This window comes from Xiphophorus couchianus, chromosome 11 (assembly GCF_001444195.1).
Source record: "Xiphophorus couchianus chromosome 11, X_couchianus-1.0, whole genome shotgun sequence".
NCBI classification, from domain to species: domain Eukaryota; kingdom Metazoa; phylum Chordata; class Actinopteri; order Cyprinodontiformes; family Poeciliidae; genus Xiphophorus; species Xiphophorus couchianus.
Genome location: NC_040238.1, coordinates 28,361,706 through 28,380,187, shown reverse-complemented (window position 1 = coordinate 28,380,187; position 18,482 = coordinate 28,361,706). Strand labels below are relative to the sequence as shown.

General features: G+C 40.2%; 2 protein-coding genes across 3 annotated transcripts; one reads left to right on the top strand and one right to left on the bottom strand.

Annotated features, from left to right (window-relative positions):
- The first annotated feature begins 4,049 nt into the window (after positions 1–4,049).
- Positions 4,050–7,195, top strand: cfap298 (cilia and flagella associated protein 298). The gene is made up of 8 exons (XM_028032185.1): positions 4,050–4,210; positions 4,443–4,599; positions 5,177–5,344; positions 5,650–5,717; positions 5,806–5,964; positions 6,383–6,514; positions 6,608–6,703; positions 6,787–7,195. Exons 2-8 carry the CDS (start codon positions 4,461–4,463, stop codon positions 6,895–6,897), a joined length of 873 nt encoding a protein of 290 aa, XP_027887986.1. The 5' UTR covers positions 4,050–4,210; positions 4,443–4,460; the 3' UTR covers positions 6,898–7,195.
- A 683-nt stretch (positions 7,196–7,878) lies between these two features.
- Positions 7,879–17,488, bottom strand: eva1c (eva-1 homolog C (C. elegans)). 2 transcript variants are annotated; one of them, XM_028032184.1, is made up of 8 exons: positions 16,754–17,488; positions 12,548–12,741; positions 12,226–12,346; positions 11,994–12,146; positions 10,291–10,434; positions 9,230–9,301; positions 9,067–9,153; positions 7,879–8,498 (listed from the first exon to the last, which is right to left on the bottom strand). In XM_028032184.1, the coding sequence occupies exons 1-8, from the start codon at positions 16,866–16,868 to the stop codon at positions 8,122–8,124; spliced, it is 1,263 nt and encodes a 420-aa protein (XP_027887985.1). In that variant the 5' UTR covers positions 16,869–17,488; the 3' UTR covers positions 7,879–8,121. The 2 variants fall into 2 exon arrangements, with proteins under 2 accessions (XP_027887985.1, XP_027887983.1); XM_028032182.1 differs by having other exon boundaries at positions 12,226–12,349; positions 16,754–17,425.
- Between the last annotated feature and the right edge of the window lie 994 nt (positions 17,489–18,482).

Genomic DNA, 18,482 nt, shown 5'->3' with positions numbered 1-18,482 from the left:
TTCTATAATATCACCACATTCTCTTGAAAATGTCTCATTTAGTTTTCCGTTGGCATTCCTTATCTTTAAGCCGATATACAGTACAGACCAAAGGTTTGGACACACCTTCTAATTCAATGGGTTTTCTTTATTTTCATGACTATTTATAAGGCAAGAAATCCCACTTATTAACCTGACAGGGCACATCTATGAAGTGAAAACCATTTCAGGTGACTACCTCTTGAAGCTCATCAAGAAAATGCAGAGTGTGTGCAAAGCAGTAATCACAGCAAAAGGTTGCTACTTTGAAGAAACTAGAATATAAGGGATATTTTCAGTTGTTTTACACTTTTTTGTTTAGTGCATATTTCCACAAGTGTTATTCATAGTTTTGATGCCTTCAGTGTGAATCTACAATGTCAATAGTCATGAAAATAAAGGAAACTCATTGAATTAAAAGGTGTGTCCAAACTTTTGGTCTGTACTGTACATTACAAAGAGTGTTGTTTAGCTCAGCATCCAAACTTCTACATCGCAAAATTTTGTATATATGTACGTATGATTTTAAAAAGAACTTGCTGGACGTGTGAGTGTGTTTGCAAGGATCAAGCCAGAGGTTTTGCTTGATGATACGAATATGCACTGAGATGCTGTATGCACTCTCCCGGTCATGCAGGTTCTAACAGAAAAGATCATTTCAGTTTGATTCCTCCTTTTTTTTTTACCCAAGGCATCAATCTATACTATTAGAAACTATAACAATGTTGCGTGGTAGTGTGTGTACTTGTATTTAAAGTACAATGACAGCATTCTCTGGATCTGCAAGGGTTATAACCAGACAGCACTTTTTTGCTTACTTTGAGTCATTTATTATCATTTCTTGTACCAGCTACTCTAAATAATTATTGTTACTGTGGTGAGAAGTGATGTGCTGTGTTTGAGGTGCATATCATCTGTTGTGTTTTTTTTTTGTTTGTGTGTTTGTTTTGAATGTGAGCTTGTATAAAGATTGAAGAGTGGGAACCATCATATTTTGTTATAGACTCGAAGCTTAAAGCCAATATTCACTCACCTATGCCTGCAACTGTGTTTTTCCTTTAACCTGTCAGTTGCTGATTAAAGGCAATAATGTAAATTAAAGTAAGGGACCTTTTCTTTATCAAATAAAAACTCTCACATAGCACTTTCTCTTGGTCAGATGAGAACACTTCCAGCTGACCATGGCTCAAATAGAATATATTTTAGTTATTCTGCCGTAAGCAGTCATTAATTATTATAATTAGTAGCAATGGGACTCTCACATTGTTTGTGTGAGACAACAGTTGCTACGAAATGATTTCAGAGGAAATATTTTAGGTCATCCATAGCATCCTATATTGGTCCATGTTTCCTAGAGAATGTGAGTCCGTACCTTAACTCTGAAATTTCCAAGCAGATGCAAACATTTCCAAATTCAGCATAATTCATAACAGACAAAAGTGAAAAGCTCAAGAGAGATAAACATCACTGTACTCTGCCAAGCCTTCCTGTTAATTCTGAAAAGTCTTGTTCTCTACAGACTTTTGTTGATATTGCAAAAAAGGTTACCTTTTTAACAGCTTCTTGAATCTCTGTTTCCTTTGACTTTAGTTTAAACACCTCACTTATTCTAAAACTAGCTGTCTGGGAGTCTTCTTCACTTAGCAACAGTATGCACACCTAAGAGTGTTGTTGTCAGTGCCACCTCCTGTCTTCTGTGTATTTTGCATTTACTGAAGGGGGAAAAAATACTTTTTGCCCATCTGTGCTTTTTTTCCCAGTCAGCTGAAACATTTTTGGGTTCTGATCATCAGCCCATTTCTTGTTGCATCTCTAGTTACAAGTTGCGCAAAGTATTTAATATTCCACATTTAATGTCCGAATATGACTGTTTCCAGCTGTTGAGAAGTTGTTTGTTTTATAGTCTTACAGAATTTTTATTCATTTTTAGGGTTGTTTCAGTATTTTGTCTTGTACTTCCTGATTTACTCATTAAATACTTGTTTGCCAGGCAATGATGAGAGGAAATGGATGTGCTGAAGAATCAGTTAGGGGCAGTATCCATCCTAACATGACACACCAAATATTGTCTAGACATGTAACATGTCCCCCCTTTCACATAGAAATTAAATAAATGGATAAATGTCTTAGAAGAATTTTTGAGAAAAGAAAATTATAAACTGAAGATCATGTCTGTTAGGTTTTGCTTCTATGCTTTTGTCACATGTAAATACGCAAAGTAAATCTCATTCTCTGTATTTAAAATCTATGTGTAAGCAAGAGTATCAGGCACCAATAGCTTACACCCCATCTCTTAAATATATCTGTTGTTATCTCAATGTGTGCAGTAGATACTGTATCAACAGTCGATCACTAGCCAGTGCTTTACATCATGTCACGGTTCAGATTCAAGATTTCTTTTAGGTAACAAATTACTCCCTTTGTGAGGTTGATTTCCCTTTTTATGGGCTATAATCCATAGTAAATAAGAGTCTGTGTTGTGAAACAAACATATTCTGTATGTACTAAAGTGAATACATGAAGCTGTAATTCATGTTAATATCCATTGTTCCATAGTTTACGTGCAAAGCAGATGGCACATTAATGTATGAAACAGTTTGTGTTGTATGTGTGCTAAAATAAATGTACATTGACAAGTATATTTTGTTTTATTTTGTTTTTGGGGGTAGGTGGGGCTGAACGTTATTAATTCACAGCTCTACCTGTAAATCAATTTCAACTTACTAATGTGTTATCATATTACTGTAGATTGTAAAAATAAAAGAAAACACATTTCATCATTTCTTGGAAATGAGGTGACAGACATTTCTACAAACTCTGTGACCTAATGGTGTATGAGGAAACCAGCTAAATCTAAGTCTTTGGCAGTATTTCAAAATGAAAGACACACAATGCTTTTAATTAAAATGACTGTCACAACCATCAAGTTATTAATGTTTCGCCGCTTTAATTTTGGCTAACACAGCTAATGTGGCCAATGTTTCTTAATCACAAAAACTAATTATGGGATACACCTCTGGGCATAGACGTTTGTACAGACAGACTTGGAAACATAAACAAAGCTTGCATTAGCCACCCATGTGCTCTGGAAATATTTATTATTTTTTGTCTCTTTTTCATACCCTATGCCTTTGTTGGCATTCTGCCTTTGGCTGTTTAGTCTGCCTATGTATGGAAGAAGAACATAGGGCTTCAAGGGCTTTGCAGCTCATAAAGCTCATAAAATTATGTACCTATTCTCAACATATAGCAGGAATATCAACTCTCCCTTGCCACTACATGCATAAAAGTAATGAAAGTCTTATATATTTTTAGTTTTTGCTTGTGTGTGTTATCCCTTTGTAATTTTGTCATGGGTAGCTGGCCACATAAAAAAAACAAACATAGTGATGAGGGTGATGTGCAATATTAATTTTGCATCACACAAAAAGTTTGCATGTAGCACCTTCTATATCTTTACCATGCACCCTGCAAGGCTTATAAACAGCAGTTCAAAGTCTACCTCATAGGTTCTCCCACCTGGAATTTGTGCTCTCCTTGGCAATATGGAGTTTTTAACTGTTCCAAAGGTGCCAAGCCATTCAGTTTGGTCTTTTTGCAGTTGTGGCATAGTGTATACTTTTTGTTTTTCCATGATGGAGCAGAACTCCATGAGATGTTGAAAGTTTGGAATAATGACAATCCTCTGAAGCCTTCAGAAGACCGCTGTATTTACGCTGAGACTGAGAGTAATTTATTCCTATGTGGACTCTATTGTACTGTAATTTATTTCTAATTATTGACAAATAGAACTGAATACAAGTAAATAACACACTTCAGTTTTTCTGTAAACAATTTATTCTTTCACTTCACATTAATTCCCTACAACGTGTTGGTCATCAATGTTCCCTTAAATTGGCTTGACGGTATTCATTTTGTTAAAGATTGGTAGCGTTTTTAAGAGATGTTAAATTGCTAAAATACAAAGGGACAAAGTCAGGTTAAGTACAAAATTCATCTGGAAGTACTGCTTCAGAATAATAATGTTCCTTACCGTTAGAGGGCAGTAAGTGTGACAATATTCTAGAAGCCGCAGTACAGGACTCCATTAGAAGAAGTAACTCCACAATCGGAAATGGTAACTGCAGTTAAAAACAAATTATAAGTTCACACTCAGCTGCTAAGAAGACCTACTTGTCATTTTCCTTGCCAGGTAAGCTTCACTAGGATCCAAAGCTGTGTATAATTTTCATTGTTAAACACCAAGCGCCACCCGTGGCTAACGGCTACACCAACTGGCTAGCTGAGGTTAGTCGTGCTGTTCTGGAAGCATCCGCGCTTCTCTGTCACCATGGTTACTCTGTTGACCTGAAGACGCCTTGGTTCTCGGCATCGGGACTAGCAGCAACTTTTTTTCTTCTTTCGCCTATAACCGTCTCTGTTAGGAGGAGAGCTGGTAAAGGATGGTGCAGCTGCATGTGAAGCGCGGAGATGAGAGCCAGTTTCTGTTCAACACCACAACGGACGCTGCTCTGGAATCGTTGATCCAGCAGGTTACTGCTATTTACAACGGCAGGCTCAAAGTGGATAGGATATGTTCAGGTAAAACTCTGTCTCCATTGCTGCCTGTGCTTTCTGTTAAAGATCCACATCCTACTCTTCCCTGCTACTGTGAAGTGTTAAAGCAGTTTTACAGTTGCGTTCAATTTTATGCAATATATCAACACAAAGTGAACTGTTTGACGGTTATCGAAATGTTTTACAAATGGAAAAACTGAAAAGTGTGGCATGCGTTTTTATTCAGGACTGTTCAGGACTCCTAAATAAAATCCAGTACAATCAATTTGGTTGTGTAATCTATTTCAGTATAAATCCATCTGTTCTGCAAAGGTTTGTTTGAGAACAATAGTGATCAAACAGCATCATGAAAGTACAGAGATGTACACTGCGGGTGGAAGAAGTGTTTAAGAATATATTCGCACCACACTTGAGATGTCTATTTGTAGAAAAGGCTTGCAAATCATATTTTATGTTTCCTTTCATCTGAAAGCGCTACACTCTTTGAGACATTGCCCTATATATTATATAGAATTTGTCAGGATACAGTTAAATTTGTAATCTTTCTATCTGGTATCAACATAGTTTTTTTTTTTTATTCTTCTTTGCTGTGTCTTGTTAGAGATCCCAGAGCTGGCCGATCATGGCGTCACACTCCCACCCAACATGCAGGGACTGACAGATGAGCAAATTGTGGAGCTGAAACTGAAGGATGAATGGGAAGAACGATGCATTCCAAGTGGAGGGAAGATATTTAGGAAGGATGAGATCGGGAGGAGGAATGGACATGGTGAGAACTTATCTCTTTGGTGGAACCTTTGTAAAGAAAAAAACAAACAAGTTTGCTGTTCCCAAGTAAACACAGCTATCCTTTTAGAAATTGGAAACAATTTTGCTTGGTACTGACACGTCAAATGGCTTGATATTAAACCACTTGTAATTTACTCCACTTGAAATTGTTATATCCTACAACTAAAAGTGGACTGACGTTTTAAATATTCTTCTGCAAGTTTGGGTAAAAAGTAGTTTTGCAATCCTTTCTGTTTACTGATATATATATATATATATATATTTTTTTTTTTTTTTGCATACCAGCCCCAAATGATAAAATGAAGGAAGTGTTGATGAGGACAGTTGAGGAAGCAAAAGCACTCATCTCTAAAGTGAGTTTTACTGCAAAAACTGCATTTTTACCTCCTTGCTGTTGTCATCATTGGTCAAGCAATCACCTCTGTTGCTCTGATTTTGCAGAAACAGGCTCAAGCTAATGTTTGTGTCACCATGGAAATGGTAAAAGAAGCGCTGGATCAACTAAGGGGTGCTGTGATGATTGTTTACCCTATGGGGCTGCCTCCTCATGACCCAATAAGAATGGAGTTTGATGATCAGGAAGATCTGTCAGGGACACAGGTTAGCCTGCTGATAGTGTTTTAATCAATGTTCAGTGCTTTGATAGAAGGAGCCTCTAATCAGTCTTCTTAGACTCTCTAGGAAATTCTTAGTAGACATGTTGTAACCATCTGGACATCCGTTTGTTCGTGTATTCATCATCTGCTGAATATTCAGAGTGAACTTTTGCATTTAATATTTACAAATTGTGAAAGAAATACTGAAAATAATACATTTTTAAGTTTTGACATGAAGATTTAGTAGAATCCCAGGTTACTGACTTGAGACACATTTCGTTTTTAAGGAGTATACTCTGTCGAATGTAACAGTTTGAGAGCTTGCTTTTGGAGCCATCTCCCACATCCAGTTTCAACCTGCTTTTTTTTTTTTTTGGACCCTCTGTCCTTTCCATCTGCCCTCTCCATCTGTTGTTCCTCAGGCATCTCTGCAGGTGATCACAGAAGAAGAATGCCAGCTTTGGTGGGCTGGTAAAGAGATGCAGAGAGGGAAAAAACTTCAGGATTACATCGGAAGAAATGAAAAGACAAAGCTTGTGGTCAAACTCCAAAAGGTGAGAATCTGTAATTTGTCAAGGTTAATATTTATTTATTAATACTTTTTGTCAAAGTGCCTTTCTACTTAACCAGTTATTTATTTGCTTTAGAAAGGACAGGGGGCGCCAGCGAGAGAGCCCTTGGTCACTGATGAACAGCAGAAACAGATGATGCTGCATTACTACAAAAGACAGGAAGAATTTAAGGTGAGGTTGGGTAAAGTGAGCCTATATGCTCCATGGAACCGTTCTGTATGTGCAACCTAACTTTGTTCTTATAACGCTTCTAGAAACTGGACGAAGCAGACGATGATAGCTACCTGGACTCAGAGTGGTCGAACAGGCAGGCCCTCAAAAGACAATTTCAGGGCCTTACGAATATAAAATGGGGGCCAAGGTGACTCTGACAACTTGCCCTCCAGATATTCCAGTGACTCAATTTCTGCCTTTCTTAATACAACTGGCCAAGACTGCCTAATAGCAACCTGAGGCAGGTTTTCCTGTTTTTCTTACCTGAGCTCTATCAGAGATCATTCGTTTCCCTACGACTTGACTTTGATTGTTTTTGAAAAGGATATGCAGCCAGATGTCTTTACTGCATCAGATAAAACAGACATGATTAACCCTGGTTTAATATATCCATAATAAAAATATTGGTATGTTGGTGAAAATACGAATAAAAGAATTGTTTCCAATGTTTCCAGTGACGGATGTTTTGCAACAGAAAATTCAGTTTTTCTTAGAGTGCAGGGACAAGGATGTTACACCTTTCCTCTCTTTGTCTCACAGTAGTGGAACACATACTTCATTTGGTCATTGTAGCCCAGAGGCAGGAAGTTGCAACACAGTCATCATTTCAGCAGTGCTGACCAGGGAACTGGGAGGGAGAACTGTGTGGGGTCAATTACAGAGCTGACTTATTCAAAAAGGAAACAAAACACCGAAAAGAGGCGGGTAACATTGTAGGGTTCCAGAGAAATTCTGACATTTGAATTTTCCACGTCTGGAATTTGAGTGTTCAGACTGCCTACCCATCCATGTGCTGCTCCATCCATTGGTTTATCTTTCCTCCAGCCATAAATACATCAGCCTTTATATGTATACTTTAAATACAGGATGAAAATGCTGAAAACTCTGGAAATTTGGATATTTGTATTAAAACTAAATGGCAACTCGAGATTTAAATTTAGCATATTGTTGCATTTCATTATTATTCTGCTCAGATCTGAAAAAAAATTACCTCAGAAGATGCAGTGATGCTGTTTTTAGGCTTTTTGAATAAATAGCTGCTTGATCTCCGTATTTTAGATGACAGGCTATACTAACCTTTAGTTCATAACAACACAGCAGCTGAAGGATGACGAATGGATAACAGAGCTTTCAAATTTTGTGATTTAATATTTTTATTAAACAGTAAAAAAAACAAAAAAACATTTGCTGATAAATAACATACACAGCACTCAAGCTTCTTGCAGCATACACTTTTCTGATCCCTCTGTTGCAGATTATTAGAATGTTATGTAGCAAAGATGGCTTGTCAGATTTTTATTTTCATCTTGTGGTATAAAAATGTTTTTTGGAAATGTGAAGCATGAGGAATCTGAACAAATATCCACACGATTTATTCAGCAGGAGCTGCCGTTCAGATAGGAGTTCATCCAAATCTCCTGGATGATCATGTCTCTGCGTTCGATCCTTTCCGCCAGCTCAGCCTCCTCGCTTACATAAGTCACTTCCTCCCAGCCTTTTATCCCCTTCCTCTCTGCAGTCGAGAGCAAAGAGCTCTCAGTTTCTTCTTTGTCGTCTTCATCATCTTCTGCTTCATCCTCCTCATCATCCTGCTTAGAACAGTTGGGAGTCAGGCCATTTGACTTGGCTCCAAGTGTGTGATCTCTGAGCCGCCGCCTCCTGCAGGTCACTTGGACAGATAGAGCCAGCAGTGTGAAGAGCAGGCCCACACACACGCTGGAGGTGAAAAGCAGCGCTGCCATTTCTGGGTGATCTATGTGGGAAAAGATGAAAAGGAGAAGGTTTAATACACAGTCTGGAAAAGGCTGAAATTTGATTTCAGTCTTTAAGCACTGGATAGGCAAATAGTTTTAAAATAGCAGAAAAATTAGGAGAAACATGAGGAATACCACAGCAAGGACAGAACCTGGCAGATTATGTTATGTTTAAATATGTCATTTTTTAGAACCTTTGATCTTATTTTCTTCCTGGTACTTTTTATACTTCTAAACCCTTTTCTCCTTCCCTCCCTCACATGTCTGTTTCTATCCCTCCTTGTGTAGATCTGTCCTTTAGTTTTAACTTCCTTTGTCATTTGTCTTCTCTCCCTCCTTTTCTTCGTTTTGTGGAATTTCTTTCTTACTTCTTAATTTTGTTTTGTTTTTCAGCTTCCCTTTGGGTAGCATTTAAAGACTACCCAATGTAGAAAGTGTGGCATAAAGACAATGTTTAATAATGTATGTTTTACAAGGACTAAAAGGGTGATAATTATAGAAACTTCAGTCTGAAAAAGTCTATGTTTACATCAAAATGTGTAGAAAACTTGGAAAAGAGAAAGTTACCTTTGATAAAGGCGTAGGTCAGGAGAGAGTTGCTCATCATTGCTCCCGAACTATTGGGCCTATTTGACTCCAGATCTGCAGCAGGAGCTTTTGTAAAGTTCACAAAACAACTATGAGCAGGCGACTTTACAAACATAGAACAACAGCAAATAGATGCTGGTACCTTTTTCTGTAGTGGGAAGTGAGGTGGAGCTCAGTATGTTTGGGTCTGCCTCTTTAAGTAAAGACTTTGGCACTATTAAAAAAAAGAAGAGTCTTTCTTTGCTGCTAACCAGTTGATATACAATGGCTTGTGAAAGCATTCATACCATATTTGATTATTTTACCACATCACAACAAATCCAAAAATATGAGCAATTTGATACAACCACAAACAGAGGTGTTAGCATCCACCCAAACTAATAGATGGAGCAAGGAGAGCATTAATAAGAGAAGCAGCCAAGCAACTATTCGTCGGGCACAGCGTAGATGAGTGGAAAGAAGAAAACCATTGTTGAAAGAAACACACAAGGTTTCATTTTAGCAGGTCACCACAAGCTATGAAACAAACAACTAAGAATGTCCTCTGGGAAGATGAGACAAAAAGTAACGTTTTTGGACTGCATGTAAAACACTGTGTAAAACTCTGAATATCCATGTTGAAACATGATTCAGACATAAATCCCACTATGGATCTGTGGCAAAACTTAAAAATGTATGTTTACAGCACCAAATGGGTATGAACATGTTTTTAAGACACTGGTGGTGGAGATGCAAAGAAGTAGTTGCCTGAGTCTCCTGATTCCAATCTGGGTGGAGAACTGAATCTTAAAATACTCAGCAGTCCTGTATTAATGCCTGCGCTGCATTGTTGTGCTATAAATAGAGCCAACAATTATACTAGGAACTACTCATTGGGTTTCAAATTATGGTATATGAATGGTGTTAGTTGATGTCCTCGCTGGCATTTCTGTCAATCACAGGAAGTAAAAAAACAAAAAACTTGGGAGTCTTGTTTCCCACTTCTTTATATTATGATTCTTTTTTAGGGTGGAGTTAGGACAGAGTCACTGAAAGCTGGGATCTGAAGATAAGAACTCAAAGCAGCAAACAACAAATGCTCACTGAAAGAACTGCAGCATAATGAACAAGGTTGTGATAACATGACATCATGCGAGCTGGTATTTTAATGCATCACAAGGCTTCTGTCTATTATGTGAAAGAGGAAGCAGGAGAGGGTCCTACCACATGAATAAAGCACACTGAGGTACTTCCTGGTTCCTGGAAAGCAGGGATCCCTGAAGGTCTGGTTGCCAACAGCAATGGTGCACTTCTGTTTGCTGTAACAGGATTTGGACACTACCTGCACAGCGTCATAGTTCAGACACTCTGAAAGGAGAAGAAAAATTAGGAGAAACATGAGGAATATCACAGCAAGGACAGAACCTGGCAGAAGCATTCGCACCCTGCAAACTTTATCACATCACACATTATTGCAACCTGGAAGCAGAGGCTCAGGTGGTAGGGGTTTGTCCTGTGACTGGTGGGTTGAGGGTTTGAACCTCCACTGTGTCCATTGTGTCCTTGAGCAAGACACTTTTCCTGCTTTGCCCGCTGATGGTGGTCAGAGGGCCCACTGGTGCTAATTATATGGCAGCTATGGTTCTGTCAGTTTGCCCTAGGGCAGCTGTGGCTACAATATACTGTAGCTTACCACCATCAGTGTAAGCTACATGTTTCTACAAGCTACATTCTACAAGCTATTCTACAAGCTAAGCTACATTCACCCAGTGTATATGAATGGGTGAATAACGGATTGTAGTGTATGGCGCTTTGGAGTCCTCAGACCTGATAAAGAACTATACACACACAGAACATTTACTTATTATGTGACTTCTGAATGCAATCGATTTCTCCGCATTTTATTTAGGGATATCAAACTAAAGAAGAAAACCAGTTTTTCTTTTAATTTGTAAAAAGAAGAACAAATACCATTTTACTCCTCAATTTACTTCCACTTCAAAATTCTTCTTTGTGTTGGTCTATCACAAAATTCCAATAAAATACATTAATATTTGTGCTGGCAATGTTAAGCAATGTGAAAAACTTAAAGGGTATGAATACTTTTGCAATGTACCATAAGAGCAACTGAACATGCGTATTTGATTTTTGCTCCTGGGCTGCAATAGCTGAATTATTGATTGCCTTCTGCAGGAGCTCGACTACAGTTTAGCAAGAGTACAACTGTGTTTTCATGGCTGATGGTATTTAACCCAGCCGAGCAAATAGTTAATTCCTTGTGTAAATATAGACTTTGATAATATCTATAAACATCTTTTCTTGCGACACTAGGATTATTTAAAAACAAATTAAGCATCTGTGAAAGTGAGGTGTTACATTACAGCATACAAACAGCTCGTCTTCTATCCTTCAGTTTGACTCGACATACCAGGAAAAGCACAGGTGTACTCCAGTAACAGAAGGAATGCAGCCACAATTGATGTCATGAGATACACCTGTTTCTACCTGCACTGTTTCTGCTTGTGATCTCTTTGCATTTTTAATAAACCCCACATTCCTCATAAATCCTCAGGGCTCTGTGTTCTAAAAGGAAATATGCAACTCTTTTAGTCAACAGACAGAGCTGATATTTCCATAGAGAACAAAGAATCACTCCCCCCCACTATTCCCTAGTCTGCCGTGGGCCATTTAGATAAGCGTCATGGGAAAAGAACAGTGCTCAAAATAAATACCAAAAAAAAAGAAAAGAAAAGAAATCAATGGTGGCTGCATTCCATTTAGCTGTGGTTGTTTCAGGGTTCCGTTTCCCTGTTTGTGTTAGAGTTACATGAGGCCAGCTGATGCCACTAAACACAAACACTCATTGCGTGCTTTCACTTTACTTTACTACATTGATGTTTCGCTATTAGTAGCTCACAGTGACTCACCAAATGGGGGTGGTCTTGCCGAGAGCGAGGGGCAGGTGTCAGTCTGACCCAGACCTCGGCCATAGACAGCTGCATAGATGATCAGCACATTGGGGGTCTTGCAGTGCAAGATTATGGTCTCTCCTTCGCACACCACCTGTGTTTTGTGTTCAGCTGAGTGAGGGTCAAAGTAAGAATGTTAAAACTCATCCTCAGCTAAGTGTGTGAGGAAAGTCAGAAGGGAAGAACTCACTGGGTTTGCACTTATAATTCACATGGAGGTACTTGTTTTTGCCAGGGCATGGGTCCTTCCCAAACAGCAGGTGACTGACTGGTAGTTGGCAGTCTCTGAGGTTCTGACACTCAGACAGGATCTTCTGCAAAATAATCCCCCAGGGCAATGGTCACTAAGGTCCAGCACTGTTGATTTAATGATCTAGTCCACAGGGATGCATAAAAAGATTCTGCGCTACCTGAAAACCACATACTGAAATTTGGTGAAGACCAAACTATCAAAATGTAGTACAGCTGGGCTTTAAAGTGATGCATGGCTCATGTCATGCATGAATGTGCACCTGTAGAGCGGTTAAAGCTGAGCATCTGTGGTTGCGGGGTCCAGATGTGGGGTCCTCCGTGCACAGCCGGACCTCACCACTCCCGTAGAAGGCCGACTGGATGGAGATGGTGGAGTGACGAGGACAGTGGAGTCTCAGTGGTGTCCCATCACAAGCGTGAGCAGAGTGGCTGGTGATGATCCTTGAAAGGTAGTCTGTTGCACGGAAGAAAATTGAACATTTTTAGCAACCGCACATCAGACATAATGCTTTACTATTTGTAGATCTGACTGTTTGGACTCTTCTTATTTCTGGCATGCGTCTCTTGTGGTGTCCACTAAGATTGCAAATATTATTCAACGTTTTCTTGAATATAAAATATGGAAATTATCATTAATATAATTCCTTCATTCATTTCCTTTACATAACCAGATTTGTCCCACTGACATCTCTGATCTATTTTGCAAGGGAAGCCACATCAAGTTCAGCTATTACTCTTTGAACTACAATTTACTTTTCACTCATTTGAGATAGTGAAACCTGTATATATATTTGTTACACAGAGTAAAATATTTCAAGTCTTTATGTCTTGTAATTTTAATGATTATGGTTTGCAGATCAAGGCCCCTAATAATTCATGAATTATATTACCAGCATGTCTTGTAAAGCTGAGTTTAATCTTACCAGGGCACGTTTACTGTCAAAAGGGCAGAATCAAGAAATCACTTCAATAGAACCTGTCTAACATGGAGTAGGATAAAAGATCTTAAAAACTATGCATCATGCACCAATCTAAAGACATCCAAAAAATAGATAAGAAACAAAGTAACTGCCATCTATCAGTCTGAAAAAATGGTATCAAAGCTTCAATCACGTGGAACTGAAGGCTGTGTTTCCCAAATTTCACAAATCCATAAACTTTCCCACCAGAGACAATAACATTTTGGACCAGGTCTACTGCAATATCCCCGGAGCCTACAAGGCTGTAGCAGCTCCACATCTGGGCATGTCTGACCACATCTCAGTGGAGCTGATTCCTGTCTACAAGCCTCTGGCCTGCAGAACTAAGCCGACCACCAGAATAGTTCAGGTCTGGACTGAGGAGGCCTCCTCTGCACTTCAGGACTGCTTTGAGCATACAGACTGGAGTGTGTTCAGGGACGGCGCAGACTTGGAGGAATACTCATCGTCCGTTCTGTCCTATGTTCAGTTCTGCACTGACGCTGTCCTCCCTGTTAAGACCATAAAAGTGTTTCCAAACCAGAAACCATGGCTGGACAGCACAGTACGGGCCCTGCTGAAAGCCCGGGATGCTGCCTACAGGTCTGGAGACAGGTTGGCTTATAGCAGGGCCCGGTCGGAACTGAAAAAAGGTATTAAGCAGGCCAAGCTCCAGTACAAACAGCAGATTGAGGAACATTTCATCAACAACAACCCCCGAAGCATGTGGAGAGGCATTAGAACAGGCGTGTCCAAAGTCGGTCCTCAAGGGCCGGCATCCTGCATGTGTTTGTTCTCTCCCTGGTTGTAGTAACAACCTTCTCAGCTTGTCAATGTTCTCCTAAGGCCTCTAATGAGCCATCATTGGATCCAGGTGCGTTAAACCAGGGAGAGAACTAAAACACACAGGATGGCGGCCCTCCAGGACCGACTTTGGACACCCCTGCATTAGAACCATGACGGACTACAAACACAGCACTCAGCTGACCAGCCGCGACCCCACCCTGCCTGACACCTTAAACAGTTTCTTTGCCCGCTTTGACACGGCGGGCAGCAGAGAAGCCGTACATCTACCCCAACTGGAAGAGCAGCACCAGCCCCTCGTCTTACAGAAGCATCAGGTGACGTCCACCCTGAGGAGGATCAACACCCACAAAGCTCCAGGACCGGACAAGGTGTCAGGCCAGACGCTGAAAACCTGCGCCGACCAGCTGGCAGGAGTGTTTCTGGACATTTTCAATCTGTCCCTGCAGCTCGCCACGGTTCCTGAGTGTCTCAAGTCTTCCACCATCATCCCTGTACCGAAGAAGAGGTCCATCACCAGCCTGAACGATTACCGGCCCGTCGCTCTGACCCCGGTGATCATGAAGTGCTTTGAGAGGATTCTTCTGAGGTACATCAGAGACTTCATCCCCGCAAACCTGGACAGCCTTCAGTTCGCCTACAGAGCGAACCGGTCAACAGAGGATGCTGTCTCCATCACTCTGCACACAGCCCTGACCCATCTGCAGCATCCCAACACCTACGTCAGGATGCTATTTGTAGACTTCAGCTCAGCATTTAATACCGTCATCCCAGACAAGCTGGTGCTGAAGCTACTCGAGGTGGGGCTGCCCGCTTCACTGTGCCACTGGATCAGAGACTTCCTCACCAACAGGCCTCAGGTGGTGAGAATAAGTGGCTCAACATCGTCCCCACTGGTCCTCAACACAGGCACGCCGCAGGGCTGTGTGCTCAGCCCAGCTCTCTTCACCCTGTTTACACACGACTGCGTGGCCATCCACCCCACCAACACAGTCGTGAAGTACGCGGACGACACAACAGTAGTGGGTCTCATTTCAGACAACAACGAGACCCACTACAGAGAGGAGATTCTGCAGCTCACTCAGTGGTGTTCAGCCAACAACTTGGTGCTGAACACAGGGAAGACCAAGGAGGTCATTGTGGACTACAGAAGGTCCAGGAAGACGGATCACACTCCCCTTCTCATAGATGGAGAAGTGGTGGAACGTGTGGACAACATCAAGTTCCTGGGCCTCCACATCACTTCTGACCTCTCCTGGAACACAAACACCTCCCACCTGGTGAAGAAAGCACAACAAAGGCTCTTCTTCCTCAGGAAACTGAGACGGGCTGGACTTTCCTCACGGCTGCTCGTGAACTTTTACAGGGCGATGATCGAGAGCATCCTCTGCCTCAACATGACTGTGTGGTATGGTAGCTGCACAGCATTGGAGAGGAAACAACTGACACGGGTGGTGAGAACAGCACAAGGCATTGTGGGATGCCCCCTCCCAGACCTGGACTCCATTTACACAGACCGGGTCAAGAAGAGAGCTGAATCCATAGCGATGGATTCCAGCCACCCGGGCCACAGACTGTTTGTGCCGCTGCCATCAGGCAAGCGGTACAGGAATATACGGACTACAACAAATAGACTGAGAAACAGTTTCTTCCCCACAGCCGTCAGAGCCATTACTCCCTGCCGTCCCCCCCTCCCACACATATCATAACCTCGCAGTCACATATACATATCCCCCACCCCCACACAGCCATATTGTTCTGCACTTTGCACTGTCACATTATCTGTACTTTGCCATAATTGGACCTGCTGCTACTTCTTTGGTGTGGTTGAGTGCCTTTAGTTAATTTAGTTGTATATATTGTTATTATTATTATTGTGTGTTTGCTTATTTATACTGTATATATTTGACCTTTTGCACGGGAGCTGCAATGGAAATTTCGTTGAATTCTGTTCAATGACAATAAATGCTATCTATCTATCTATCTATCTATCTATCTATTTGTTCAGGACTCCAGCAAAACCGACAGCAAAATGATTTTTAATAGTTTTATCCCTTTACAACAACAAAAAAATAATCGTTTGGAAATGGGCTTTTGTATTTACTTAGGAGTAACATCAAATTATTTTCTTGACAAAACATTTAAGTCTGATTTAACAGTAAAACACCAAAAGAAGATGCCTATAGAAATATGCAAAATGTTGGTGATCAGCCATAGGATGGATCTGACTGCTAATACAATAAAAAATATTTTTTGAGAGGGCATAATAATTTTCAACATGCCATTTTTAATAAGTTTGTTTCCTGTCTTTAAAACCTTGCTGCTGAATTTAAAAAAATTAGCAATAATATAAATTATTTGGGAATTGAAAAAAATGTAAAAACAATAGTGGGCCAAGAATGGAACTTTGTGCAATGCACCTTGCAATACATGAATCACATTGGTTCTACTGACAAAATTATTTGTTATTGTGAGCTACACACTCACTCCTTGAATAGCTAAATTAATTTTAAAGTTTTGGACTCCTGATGTCTAATACTTATCTTGTGTTCTTTGGTATGAACGTTTTACACCATTTCATGTAAGCTATAGTCAATAGAAAACTTCAGAGCTACCGGGTGACATTTTTTGTGAGAAAATACTTTCTGTTGTAAGTTTTCCCCTCCTTTTATTGCATCATCATCATCCTCATCATCATCTTACTTGAAAAATCAGCCAGTCCGTTCATGCGCCTGGTCCACAGTAGTAAAGTCAGATAGAAGAGGCTGTGGCTCCAGTCGAGTCCGTGGAAAGGACGCGTCCAGCTCATGACTCGCATCCCCTGCCCCTCTTCTCATATTAATGAGGCTCGTTGAATTCAGACTTGTCGTACTTAATGAAAAACCCAAACAGGAAGGTGAGGGAAATCCCACAAGGCCGCGGCGTTCGGCTGCATCTCTTTAAGTCCAATAAAGAAAGTTGGTCGCTCACAGAAAGTCATCCAGCTGTCCTCCCTGAGAGCCAGAAAATACCTCCAGGCGCTGAGACGCAGATCAGCAGATACAGTGTTTTTTGTCGTAGAGAAGCAGCGACTGTCTGGCTGCCGCGATGGACCACAGGGGAAATAGCAGCTGCGCAACAAGTTGCTCACAGGTGACGGACGAGGAGATCAGTCCGATTCATGGCAACAATCGAGTCTTCCTGCGCGGGTTTGTGAATGGATAACACCATGTGGGAACTGGGAGCGATTTACAGTAACAGCTGAGTGGGAATCATGGAGTGGGAGTGGCACATAAAACTATTTTAAAGGGAACACGGGCAGCTCGCGCTAGTATGACGCATGATTTTTTTTCTTTCTCCCTCCAGAAGGCACATACTTATGAAGCCTATGAAGATAGGCTTCCTAACTCTTTGACTTTCTTATTTTACGTTTCCCTGCAAATTTCAAGCACCATTTTTATTGCATCTGGTACTTAAACACACACAGTCACAGTTTGATATTTATGTTCTAATTTGTACTGTGCAAAAGTTTCAACAACTTCCAGTTTCTTTATGCTTTGCCTCTTGCAATAGTTTAAAATGGTTTTCAACGATTTACTGGGTCTCTTAGTTGTTCTTTGGACTTTTAAGCTCATTGTCTGTGCATCTATATGACCACAACAACACTGTATAGTATATGGGTTAAAGTTAACCCAGTAGTCTGGTCTGCAACTGACTAATGTATGGAATGCATTCGTAAAATATTTAGAAAAACATTTTTATTCCTTTTCCCAACCATTCACTAACTTGTGTTTGTTACATAAAATCTCACTTACATCATGCACTGTGTGATTGTAATGTGACAAAATAAATTACTTGATTGGATTGAAAGAAAAAAACCCTGGATTTTATTGTTTACTGAGTGGGCTGATCAAAAGATGAGCATATAACCCACATTGAGAAAACTAATTTCCAAATTGTGCAGCTCATCCAGAACCCCCATTTGTCCCACTTTTTAACCACAAATGCATAAATATCAAATTCAACAATTCATCTTTCTAATTTGTCTTTTTTTTCCCCATATCTTTAATATGACTGTCTCAATCTTGTGAAAATAAGTACAAAACAAGAGCCTACACCAAAATCAAAAATTTAGAAAGAAGCATAGCTTATGGCAATTTATTTAAATGAGAGAAGACGTTCTGGTTGCTTAGAACAGATGTAAACAAATGAGATATGTTGTGCTCCTATTCTCAGAAATTATATCTATGGTTCTGTTTCTGTTTAACTTTGTCAAGTTAACTCTAGCAATAGAAGATAGAACTGCAAAAGTATTTGATGAACAGTCACCTAGGAGTAAAACACATTTAGGAGACAAATGTAACCTCTGAAAAAATCGCCAGATTATGTTCCATTTTCTTTTTTACAAACTATTGGTACTCTAACCACATGGTTCTTTTCATCCAAGCCGGGG

Coding starts and splice junctions, on each gene's coding strand:
- cfap298 (XM_028032185.1), top strand. CDS start 4,461: ATGGTGCAGCTGCATGTGAAGCGCGGAGATGAGAGCCAGTTTCTGTTC. Junction 5,718..5,805: donor CAAAAGCACTCATCTCTAAA/GTGAGTTTTACT, acceptor CTGATTTTGCAG/AAACAGGCTCAAGCTAATGT. Junction 5,965..6,382: donor AAGATCTGTCAGGGACACAG/GTTAGCCTGCTG, acceptor GTTGTTCCTCAG/GCATCTCTGCAGGTGATCAC.
- eva1c (XM_028032182.1), bottom strand. CDS start 16,868: ATGCGAGTCATGAGCTGGACGCGTCCTTTCCACGGACTCGACTGGAGC. Junction 12,147..12,225: donor GAATTATAAGTGCAAACCCA/GTGAGTTCTTCC, acceptor ACCCTCACTCAG/CTGAACACAAAACACAGGTG. Junction 8,499..9,066: donor GACCTACGCCTTTATCAAAG/GTAACTTTCTCT, acceptor TTTCCCACATAG/ATCACCCAGAAATGGCAGCG.